General features: G+C 31.6%; 2 protein-coding genes across 2 annotated transcripts in view; both read left to right on the top strand.

Annotated features, from left to right (window-relative positions):
• Window positions 1-2,044, top strand: part of HELRODRAFT_190435 (hypothetical protein) — a 3,766-nt gene extending 1,722 nt beyond the window's left edge. The window contains exons 6-10 of the mRNA XM_009014071.1: window positions 292-353; window positions 487-542; window positions 693-815; window positions 1,136-1,248; window positions 1,675-2,044. Of these exons, the coding sequence (XP_009012319.1) occupies window positions 292-353; window positions 487-542; window positions 693-815; window positions 1,136-1,248; window positions 1,675-1,785 (465 nt within the window). The 3' untranslated portion in view covers window positions 1,786-2,044. The remainder of the gene's footprint in view (window positions 1-291; window positions 354-486; window positions 543-692; window positions 816-1,135; window positions 1,249-1,674) is intronic.
• Window positions 2,045-9,842: 7,798 nt separating this feature from the next.
• HELRODRAFT_168189 (hypothetical protein) lies at window positions 9,843-11,276 on the top strand (the record flags this gene model as incomplete). The annotated part of the gene is made up of 3 exons (XM_009014072.1): window positions 9,843-9,987; window positions 10,162-10,415; window positions 11,136-11,276. The coding sequence occupies 3 exons, from the start codon at window positions 9,843-9,845 to the stop codon at window positions 11,274-11,276; spliced, it is 540 nt and encodes a 179-aa protein (XP_009012320.1).
• Between the last annotated feature and the right edge of the window lie 1,631 nt (window positions 11,277-12,907).

Consider the following 12,907-nt stretch of genomic DNA (forward strand, 5'->3'; position numbering starts at 1 on the left):
CCAAACATTCGGTAGAATTTATAGAATATTGTAAAAATTATGGTCTATTACCAACATATATATAAATAAATATATATATATATATATATATATATATATATATATATATATATATACAGTGAGTGAGAGACAGTGTACAGTATGTACCTCACCGTTAGTTCAAGTGGGTTCAAGTTGACACACCATATTTATATATATATATATATATATATATATATATATATATATATATATATATATATATACGTATTTATATGTATTGCTAAATAATGTATTGCATCTTTGCTTTAGCGCATTGGTCCTAAAATGCTCGATAGGGAAGGCAAAGAAATTCCAGGTAACAGAGGTTACAGGTGAGTTCATTGATTGATTGATTAATTGATTGGTTGATTTATTTATGTTGTTTATTTAATAGAATGTAATTGAAGTTATTCATTATAATGTTATAATGTCACCGAACTGACATTGAGTTACTTTGTTTTGAAGGTATTTTGGAGCCACAAGGGACTTGCCTGGAGTAAGGGAACTATTTGAAAAAGCACGTTGGTAACATTTCGTTTTCATGTATGCCGTTTTGTTAATAAATTGTTTCAATTGTTGCACCGTTAAAAGAAAATTAATGTTTGAATAATGCTTGGTAACAATTTTCAATTTATTTTCCAAAAATGATTCTGATCATTTCTCCCTTGCAGCCCCACCACCTCCAAAGAAGACGCGCGGGGAATTCATGCAGAACGTTGATGCGGATTATTATGGCTACAGAGATGAAGATGATTGCATCATATTTGAACAAGAAGCTCAGAAAGAAGCTGAAGGTTGTCAAACATTCAACAATTGACTTTTTTGTCTGTTTCAATCTAAAATTTTGTATTTATAAGTTGCATCTTAAGCAAACGAATGTTAATTATTTTTAAATTTAAAAATGCGTTTCTTCCAACTAACTCAAATACTGAAATTATTTCAGTCAGGAAAAAACTAATTGACAGTTGGAATGAGTCAGCAAAAAATACCGTTAACAATGAAAAAGATGTTCCACCAAGAAATGATGTAAAATATTTCTCATCAATTTTTAAAATTTTTTTTTAATTTTATAAAAACTTTATATTTTTTAAAATTTTCTATATTTTTTATTAAGTTGAAATTTCAATATTTGCTCGTAAACAACCTTCCAAGGTTGAACCAGGCATGGAGACCTGCCATGAGAACCACTTGAAGAGTTACCACGTTCCCGTACCTTCACAAAAAGAGGTTTGTTGGCTTGGTACTCTCGTCGGTTTCAATTGTTTCTTTAATTTATATTTTCACAGGTTCATAAAGTTTTCATTCCCTTTTTATTTTATTCTCTAATTACGCTCATTTTTGTTTTGCTTTTTAAAAATTTATGATTTAACGAGGCTTCAATTAACTTATATATGAAAAATTGTAATAATAATGTAAATTTATTTGCAAGTTATTTGAAAATAAATTTTTTTGTATGTCATCATTTTAGTCAGCTACTGTTTGTTTTTTGTTGTAACAGTTGTGAAGCATGCTCTTGGCTTCCATGCAAGAGATCATTGACTGCTCTATGTTTTCTGTATATGTTGTCTTGCGCTCGATTCTTTTGTTGTTTGCCCCTCAACTTTATATCACATGAAAATATCATACAGCATGAACTGAACATTTTATTTTCAGATCGAACAGGCGCTGGTGATAAGGAAGAAGAGGGAGATCCTGGAAAAGTACGCCAGTGAGGCCCTGCAGGTCAGCGAGGAGGAAACAAAAAAATTATTAGGCATCCTTTGATCTTGCTGGTCCCCATGCTTCTCTATGACTGACTGATTGATTGTTTTTTTTGTTGCTTTCTTTCAATTATAATAATATTATTAATAAAATAAATAGCGCGAGATGTGTTTTTTTTAATTCCTAAACTATTAATAACACATTAAAGACATCTGTCTCTCTTTATCCGATAACCATTTTTGAAAAACGAATATACGCAATTCTATGATATTGTGTATTTATCACAAAAATTATGAAATAATAAAATTATGTTGTATTCAAACCACAGTTTCTTGACAGAATTGTTTTCTTATGATAAAATAAAACTGTTCCATACAAAATTATAGATATGAACTTTGCTACAAGTATGAAACGGAAATTTTATAAGAAAAATAATAAGTCGATAGAGAAATAAATAATTGGCATCTGACAAAAAATTGACCAGAGCATCATAATTCATTCATAGAGAAGAAATTCCCCCATTAAAAGCAGATGATTTAAATTTTGAACATACTGTTGAGTAGACAATCTGAAAGAAGTAAATTAAAAAAAACAAGCGGTGTTATGTAACGATTATGTAATATAGCATGTAATAATGCGTATAACACTTGCTAGCATAGGTGTGCATCAGCTGTATATTTGGAGCAATAAAATTCCTCAAGTTCCCACCCTACAAGTTGAAAAAACTGTTCGTTGATTTGCTTTTTTCTACGCAGATATATAAATTTTTGACAATCCATTCTGTTGAGATTTTCGAAAGATAGCAGAACAGGTTAGTTTTAAAGGAAAATACATATTTATCTAATACGGTTGTGTGTAATGCATGCTATTCAACAAATTTGATAGAAAAGATGTTTAATTTACACATCACAGTATGTTTTATTTTATATTTCAATTTTTTTTTGTTAATATCGAGGTTAATGTTATTGCGAACATTTATTATATTTATTGAGTACGTATTAATAACACGGAAGACAAATATTAATAAGAATGTTTGAACATTGGATCGTCAATTAATTGGCAACCTGCTAATAGTACTCGCAGATTTTCCAACACTTATCTAATAAAATTTAAATTTATATGATATGTACAGCGTAAACTTGTTTAAACTGACATAATTATACACATAGCCACGTCTACACACATCATACAAAACACACACAACTCATACAAACAACTGGCAACACACAAAAACACATATAGAAGTAAAACTAGGTAACATTGTTTTAATATAATATACAATTAAATGCGAATGATAATAAAAATATAAATTAATGTTATTGGACCTTTTTCCATTTACTAATGTTTATGATTTTTTTGATTCAATGGTTTAACAACAGTAAAAAAATCAGTAAAACACCAATAAAATATAATTTTATATGAAATCGGGATTATTTAAAAATAAGTTATTGAATAAAGCAGTCGGTTGGTCTAATTGATTAAAAATGATCTCAGGTTTTCTGATGATGTTCATCAACCAGACGAGCATCCATTGCAGACGTTTACAGAAGCTGGTTGAGATGATGTATGATACACGATACATGATACACGACACACGATACACGATACATGATATACGATACACGATACTGATACATATACATGGGGAGCGATGAAGGTTATGGATTTGCATATCAACAAAAACAAAACAAAAGCGATGATTTTAGGAGAAATGAAAATAGTTTAAAATTTCAAATAAAATCAATAAAACTAAAAAAGGTCAAGTGAAGCAATCATACTCAGCAAAAACATATGTTCAGAAAATATCTAACAAAATAATTATTATAGCACGAGGAATGTCTACAGCGTTAAAAGAAGCTTGTGAGTGGTAGGTACTATAGTTATAGCTGTCAAGAGGAAGTTTGAAAACTAATAAGTTTTTGTAGATCAGCTAGACGCAGGAGACGAGCAGCAAAATCATAAGCATCTAACATGGAAAATAAGAAATACGTCGTATTATAGATTGATTGAATGTTTGCTAAAAGAGAAGAAATACTAGAAATACCTGTCAAGAACTGGGGGAAAATATTATTATCATATTTGAACAAGAACGAGCAACATTGAAGAACAATGAAGAGAAATGCACGAGCTACTGTACGTAAAGACAAACACAATACGATAGGATAAATTTTTAAAAGCAAACGTCTGCACTTGTACCGTCAGAAACAGAGGGTTGAGAAGCAATAATTTTAAAATTGATGTCATTTCTTCGACAAAGAGACTGCATGTATGTACGTACATGTACTACACAGGCGTCTTTATTAAATGTAAATATTTGAAAAAATTTCATCGATTCGTATGTACGTCCGATCGCATTTTATTTCACCGCTTCACCGCCGCATACACAACGTACACACACACGCACACATACACACAAACAAAAACACACACACACATATATTATACACACGCATAAACACATTTTTACGTTTTTTAAAGATAAACATAACAGCCGCATCAGGCACTCACACACACACAGCACAAACACACACACCCCAAACATATACACAGACACACATATGCACACACACATACACTCGCGCGCGTTTTTACACAATATCCATATCATATGATATATATCCATGTTTGAGATCCACGTGTTTAAGATACCCATTCATGCATTATATCCTATACCCTTGTATTTAAGATACCTATCCATGTTTTAGAAATTAGATCCATGTATTTAGGATATCCTTTCATGCATTAGAAACATGCATTTAAGATATCTATCCATGCATTAAATTCATGTAGGTATTTATGATATCCACTTATGCGTTGAAGTGTCATAATCCATGTTTGTCCTTCTGTTGTTTGTTTTCATCTGGTGTGAGTGTGATATTGAGATGTCAAGTCTCTTCATTGATTTATTCAGAATCGAGAATCGAATCAATAAAAAATTTCGTACAAGCGCTTGCCGTTGTGGGATGTAAGAGTGCCTACTGCCTATTGTATGTGTTGGCGTTCATTCATGCTTGCTTACTGGCAGAATACAATGTACGTATTGTGTTGTACCGATGTTCAGCGATGTTCAGCGACGGACTCATATACATTTGAATATTCTTGAAATGTTAAAGCAGAACTGTTTTTGTGAAAAAATCCTGATCAATGTTTACCATGCCAGTGTAAGTGCTGGAGATGTTTTTTGAAGCACAACGTCTTCTCTTCAATACACTACCATGTATGTGTCTACAAGTATTACGTAACACGATAGAAACCAACGATTTAGAAGGATTCGAACCAGGTCACAACACGATCGTTTGCCAGGATGATGAGAACCTGCTACACCACACGACACGGCACTGCTACTGCCTGAGCTAACTTGTACTCTGTTGTTTGTAAGTCCGTACGCTCCTGCACTGTATGACTGTTTGTACGCCTGTATCGAGTTTTTCGAATTTGCATCCACGTGTTTATATGTGTGTATTTTTTTTATATAAATCTGCACGCATTATGTTGTTTTATGTATTTCTACATTTGTTCTAAATTCGTTTTATTTTGTGCAGTAGGTATGTTTGTACATTTGCTTTTCTACGCGTATCTTCAAATAGAATTGTACGTAAGCAGGTGTTGTATGCACGCTTCCATTTGTATTTATATTTTATCTAGATTGTTGTACACTTGTTTTGTATGCTATTATTTGTATGCAAGTGTAGGGAGGCGGTGCACTTAGGGTTGCCAGCAAAACTTGCATCTTAATGTTACTTATTGAATGCAAATCGATGAAGAATGCATTAAGTTCTCTTCTGACCGCTGAAAGGTAACGTCTCCCCGAATGGAAAATGTGATAATAATTGCATTATTTTCCATCTTTACAAGCCGATGACAACTATCAAAAATGAAACAGATGGATTCATATAAGAAGCAAATTGAATATTCAAGGTGATGTTTAATGTTAACAAGTAGAAAGATGCACAAATGACCTATTAATTTTTTAATTTTTATGTTTCTATACACCATCCCGTGCAAACATCTCGCGTTTACAAACATGTTATGTGCATATATTTCTGCAAACATACATGTATGAACATTTATACGAACCTTCCGCACAAAAATTTAATGATCCAAAGACGCTTCTGTTACTTTCTGCTCTTTCTCCACTTCAGATGAATTTTATTTCTACTATTTATTATTATTATTACTATTTTTATTATTCCTCCAGTTACAGTATGTACACAAAACACTTATAAACAAACAAACAGCTTTAATGCAGTTGTTGTTTGTGCATTCTCGTGTTTACGTTATATCACTCGCCTCCATTTGCCTGATGTTATATACCTTTTGTTATACACTTTTTGTTATATCATCAACTGTTTTTATTTTATATAAACTTCAGTTAGAAGTGTTTTTTGATAGAATATTTGTTAACACAGAAATGCACTGGTGTAATGTTGAAGAACGCATGCATGCAAGATTTATGCCGCCCTTATTTCGTATTTATACTGCCTAAAGTCAGAAAAATTATTTGCTATTATTAAATAGGTGAGTTTTTATTATGAAGTAATAACGTTGATGAAAATGAAAAAAAGAACAGGCTGTGAAACTTGTGCATATAATTATAAATGAGATTAAAATGTATTTGATAAGTTTGTAATATTTTTGAGTAATTCAATTGACTTAATCAAATGCTATTAATTTATGAAACTATCGTCAGTTCAGTGAAGATTTGTTACTGGCACCGTTGCAGATACATGGCGGCAAGATGCCGAGAAATTAATTAAAAGAGATAAAAAAAAGCTTTTTTCTTACAAAACGAGTTGAATTTTCATAAGATTTTCATTATTGGCATTGTTTTCTTTTCGACAAATGGTAGTTAAAATAGAATTTCAAATACTTGAATACTAAAAGAAATCACCGGTCTTTCATATAAATATTCATGAGCATTGCATTACAAGGGCATTTGAAGGTCACGCTCAGGCTCAGCAAATTTTTTATATCACAGTTTTTATTTCTTCTTCTCTTTTAATGAGCAAATGTTGTTGAATTTATTTGAATTTGACCATTTATTGATCTTTGCTTCACAAAGCTAAATATTTATGGCCAACATTTGTTAAATAGAGACTTGAAAAATGTTTCTATATCTAAAAAAAAATCAAGCTTTCATTCTCAAAAGCTCAATTATTTTTTTCTCAATCTTACAATTTTTCATTATTGATTTTTCTTTTGTGATCAGTACAACCAGAGTTCGCGCACACCTACACACATACGCACCTACACACATACGCACCTACACACACACCTACACACACATCTACACACACACACACACACGCACACACACACACACAGCCCTCTATCTATCATAAACTCTAGATAACCCTGTTTTTAAAGTGATGGTTTTGCTCTTCATCGAGGAGAAACAAATTATGTTTACTTTTTTTTTCTTACCCAATACAAAACAACAAACGCAGTAAAGGCAAACAAAACACGATATACAAACAAACAAACAAACAAACAAACAATTAAACGAACTAACAAACAAACGAATGAACTAACTACGAACAAACCAAAAACCCGAATAGGTTGAGATATTCATCTGAAACCTCATAAATAGACGTTAAAACAAAATAAACGCTCGACATGACGATTATGTTAATAACAGCAGTATAACAATTTATATATGCCTGGCATCATTGTATCATAACAAAGTGTCGAACAGCCCAACTATTGCACTCCACTTTCAGTTGACTTGGTTCGTCTCTTTAAATTTAGATTTTATTTACTTCTTGTTAAATATTGCAGTCATATTTGATACTTTTGTGAGATATTTAGCTTTTTACTTAATTGATAACAAAATTTTTTCACAAAGCTTGTTTTTGTATTATTTTTAGCATTACTATACATAAACGGTAGGATAAACAGGAATTTTTGAGGAATTTATTTTATGACATCCCTGATATAATGCATACAGGTTTTCAGTTTTTAAGAGGAATTGTCAATTAATTTTATAATTCAAACATCAAAAATCAACATGTATGGTTAATTTTTTTGGCTAGAAACTTTTATTAAAGCGTAAAACAGCATTTTGTTAGCAGCATCACTTTCAGAAAATAAATTCTATTCGCTAGTCCGCCAAGAATGTTTCCTTCATTCCATGGCAAACATTTTTATCGTTCGCAGATCATGGCAGATGAATTGCAAATTGTTTTGTGACTGCTTTTAAAATAATTTAATAAATTAGTGAATGAGTGAGTGAGTGAATGAATGAATGAATGACTGAATGAATTAATGAATGAATTAATGAATTAGTTACGCAGAGTACAGTACCTCATAACGTTCCCTAATTTAACATGGAATTCATGCAAGACATTATTATAAACAAAACTAAATAAATCCAATAAACATTTATGCCATGGACTTTTCTGTTTGTGCAATTTGAATTAAAACGTCCCTCTACATGTATTATTAAATATTTGCCGCGTTTTCACCGTCAGCTTTTTATCCCAATTGAACATTTTGTCATCAGTTGCTGATCTACACAAACCAATGCATATTAATTAAGTAATGTTTATAAATAGGAATTTTCACTTTTCATGTTGAAAAATGGCTACTAATATGAATGTTAATTAACAGACTGGCAATGCTTATCATGCGTTTTGTTTTTATTTCATACATAACCTCGACCACTCTTTGCACATATGTATCTACTTCGCTTATTGATTCATATTTTAAAATAACTCAGACGTGCTAAAATGATAAAAAGACAGTTATGCAACGCATTTGTCCATCATTGCATAATGTGTATTGTATGTATAAATTTATTGTGCGTATATATAGCTTTGCAGGAGTATCTGTTTGGTAGCAGTTGTATGTATGTATGTATGTATGTATGCACAGCACATGTATGTGTAGTATATATATATATATATAGGAGTAGTAGTAGTAATAATTGTAGTAAAAGTAGTAGTAGTAGTAGTAGTAATAGTAGTAGTAGTAGTAGTAGTAGTAGTAGTAGTAGTAGTAGTAGTAGTAGTAGTAGTAGTAGTAGTAGTAGTAGTAGTAGTAGTAGTAGTAGTAGTAGTAGTAGAAGCGGTAGTGGCAGCGGCAACGGTAGTAGTAGCTGTAGTAGTGGTAGCTACGACAGTAATAATAGTGGTAGTAGTGTTTATAGTAGTAGTGACTTTGCTCTGCAGGAGTATCTGTTTGGTAGCAGTTGTGGAAAAGTAATGTCACAATAACATGTAATTTCATTAGCCAACAATATGCCACATCTGATAACAATATGCTACATCTGATCGTTATAGCCCATTCAATAACCGTTAATCGTGACAATAATATGACTAGAATTGAAGTAAAGTTAAAGATGATAAGCATAATACTTTGAAACGAGAAGCTATTATTACTGCCATTACTACCACTACTACTACTACTACTAAGCGAGAATGATAGATCGTAAGAGAAATTGAACCACAGACGCTAATGTTTGTTCTCGAATATTTAAGCAAAAATAAAAATCTTTACAAACTGTGTGTCATTATTTAAAATGAATTGCTAAGTGATAAAAAAATACTATATCTGCGAGAATTTTAAATGCTGTATATAATATGGTCTCCTTTCAGTATATATATATATATATATATATATATATATATATATCAGTAAAAATTAAAAAAATGTTAGATAGGAGAAAAATGGCTACAAATGAAATAAATATATATACAATTTTGCCTGCGCATATTCACTAAACACGTAGTCAGCCAGTCAGCCACCCACCCACCCACCCATCCATCCAACCCTGCTCTACATGAAAGAGTGATGAGGAGTAAGAGGAGGAGCAAGGCATTTAGCATACATGGATGCATTTGTGGGTAGTTGTTAGATGTATGCACGTGCGACGCTTGCATCTCTCCATGCATGTGTTGTGTATATATTTTATTCATTCATTTGTGCATGTATGTGAGTTCGTTGACTTGCTTGCGCGTTAGAGGCGCAGTGTTTAGCCAGCATTCATGTGTTTGCTCCATGCCATTCTCGCAACAATGGTTCTTATCAAGATGGAGGTTTAGAACATTTTGCTTAGATGCAAAGGATATTTTGAGAATTATAAATATGGATCAGTTTCTCCGTGATGGCTGAGCGAAACAATGAGCAAACAATGCAAAAATAGGCGACAAGTGGCGATTGAAAATAGAAAAAATAGTTGCGATAAACACGCCCCTGTTAATAATTCATGCTTCCCTTTATGTTCGTGCTTCAAAACAACCCACCACTTCAATAGCATACCTCAAAGTAAGTTAATGACATTTTAAAATATAACGTAGTAATTAAATTAACATCAAAATATAGTTGTAAAATATTTTACATAGGCTTTTTGTTTAAATTTTTGTAATTTTAAGATTACGTAACAATTTATATTATTTATTTACTACATTTATAAATATTTTAAATAAATGTTTGATAAAGATCCAAGAACAATTTGCAACGAGGAAGTTTCAAAACAGTTAACAACGTTAAAAAAATCCTCATCACCGGCCTGCCCAACAATCGACACCATGTCCTCAATGAAGCAACCCTCCCAGCAACCTTCGATAAAAAAACAACTTCACTTTTCAATTGAAACTCAATCTGACGACGCGGAGAAAGCCAAGGAGGAAGATGATTTGGACTTCAAAATGAAGCAGAGACGCCGCAGTAGTGTGGCAAAAGTGGTCAAGAACGTACGCAGGTCAAGTTCCTTGGGCAGTCATGAATCTGATGGTCAGTTTTGATGATTTTTATGCATGGTGTTTTATGTACCTGTGTTTTTTGATGTTATTCAATTAGATTGTGATGATCTAAATGCATGGATATTTGTACGTATCCAATATCAATGTTTTATGCGTGTAATGCAATCGATCCCTAATCCACTCAACTTGTTGGGTTCCAAATAATTTTTCAATTTACACCAATTTGATGGTACAATTTTAATAATTTTTTCATATTTTCGTTTATATTTTTTGTTCTCCAAATCAATTTCTTATAATTAGCAAGTCTTCTATTAATATCTTTCAAGAATGTCTGTGGTTTTATTATTTCTCGTTTTATCATTTAACTACAGTTTTTTTTATAATAATATTTTTAGTTTTTCGAACATTACTTGTTCCTTTGAGTTTTGTTTCTAGATTGTTGATTCTTTCTTCAATGGCATAACTGATTGTAAATTCAAATTTATTTTTGATTTAATTTCTTATCTTTTCTAATTTGTTGTTGTTTGTGTTTCCACTCTTTCACTAATTTTTAATTAGTTCATTAACTTTATCAAAATATTGTACAATCGAACGCGATGATCCGATCTTATATCTGCACTTGGAGAAGTTTGCATTGTGTGACAGATTTTATCCACTTCTCTTTTATTACACTGAGACTAATTTAATTTTTTATATAATGTATTTTTAAAGAGCACGTGTCCAATTCAATTCGTGTTCAAGTTTCTGCAGAACTGCAAAACGCCAGACATGCAGGAGGCATCGTACATGAATGTACTGCAGTACAACATTGTACAACAGTGTACGTACATGTATGTTTACACTGAAATTTGATAATTTGTATTACAGATCAAATAAGTGTACATTGATCGTGTACGTGTGAGTTTAAGTGTACAGGCAGCCTTACATGATCATATAGATACACATTTTGATTGCACCTATGAGATGCGTTCTAATCGACACTATTAGCACAGGCATGTATCACTGTATGAATGAGTGAATAAAAATTTATTAGTAGTAGCGTTGTTGTAAGGCGTGTGAGTAGTTTTGCTAATAACATTAAGGAGACTATTTGTTTAGTGCTAGGAGGGTTGCTGCTTTTGTGAGAGAGAATGCAATTCGGCAAGTAATCCACTTAGAACGGAGGCGGGAACTGCAGCAAACACTTTTCGCGTACCTACACGAACCTACTCGTACTTTACACATACTTCACACGTAAATACTCTGTCATAAAGTTATCGTGCGAGAGAGCTTACTAAAGACACGATTAAATTGTGTTACCCGGCGTCCAGTGATACGAACACTTTCACTACAAGTCAATAAAATGACACAGGTTGATCGCAAAATTTTTATAAAAATCCTTATCATCTGATTCATCAGCCAACATATTATCACTAAAATTATTTTCATGAATTTTCGCTAATAAGACGAACAACATAGTTTTAATTTAGAGTTATAAAGTTTTGCGATGCAAAACAATTTTTATATTCGTGACATTTGGCGTGGTGATGTATGAATTAATTATGTCTCCGCAAAATGTTTGCCCTTTTTTTCATGAGGAGAGAGAAATTTATGGCACGCCACCTCATGTTTTTCACACTTCTGAGAATTGTTGGAAGTTTTCGTGGAAATAATTCTTCGCTCATCTCCCACATACAACAGTTTAAATTCTGGCTGAGCGACGCTTTTTTGTGTACAAATATAAATAAAAATAAATATATAATTAGATATGTAAATGATAAATGCACGTGTGAATGAATGAATGAATGAGTAGATAAACAGATGAATGAATGAATGAATAAAGGAATGAATGAATGGATAAGTAAACGAATGAATGAGCAATGTTTATAGTTATTAATATTAATTATTTACTTAATATTTAACAGCTGAAATAACATGAAGGAATTATAAAAAAAGAGTGAATGGATGTCTTTTTATGCTGTCATAAATCTTCGTGTTCGTCTTTAAATATAAAACATATTTTAGTTTTTTGCCTGCTACGAATGACATTTTAAAATTTTTCAGGTCGGAAGCGACTCAAAAAAGCAATTTCTGCAAACGTTTAAATTTATATTTACTGAAATTTAATGCACCTGAAATGAAAAGTTTTAAAACTCCAATAATTGTTTTCAATGAAAACGCAACAACAATGAGTTGTACCTGTCGGAGATAAACTTTTTTCATTTCTATCAGTTTTATAGTTTTCTTATTGACGCCAAAAAACAAAATAAATTTTTATTCAAGTAAATTTTTGACATTGCATTTTCTGAGTCTGGCAATAAAAATGTAGAACTCATAATCTACTAAAAAATAATTTTTTCTCCATTCATGGTTAGAAGTTATTTCTATAGATCGTTTGACAATTCTGATGACTTTAAAAATGTCATGGTAAATATTTTTTTAATTTCTAGAGTGAGATTGAATGTACTTTAACGATTAATTTAATTTTAGTTAAATTTGAATAA

This window comes from Helobdella robusta (assembly GCF_000326865.2).
Source record: "Helobdella robusta unplaced genomic scaffold HELROscaffold_13, whole genome shotgun sequence".
In the NCBI taxonomy this organism is placed as follows: Eukaryota; Metazoa; Annelida; class Clitellata; order Rhynchobdellida; family Glossiphoniidae; genus Helobdella; species Helobdella robusta.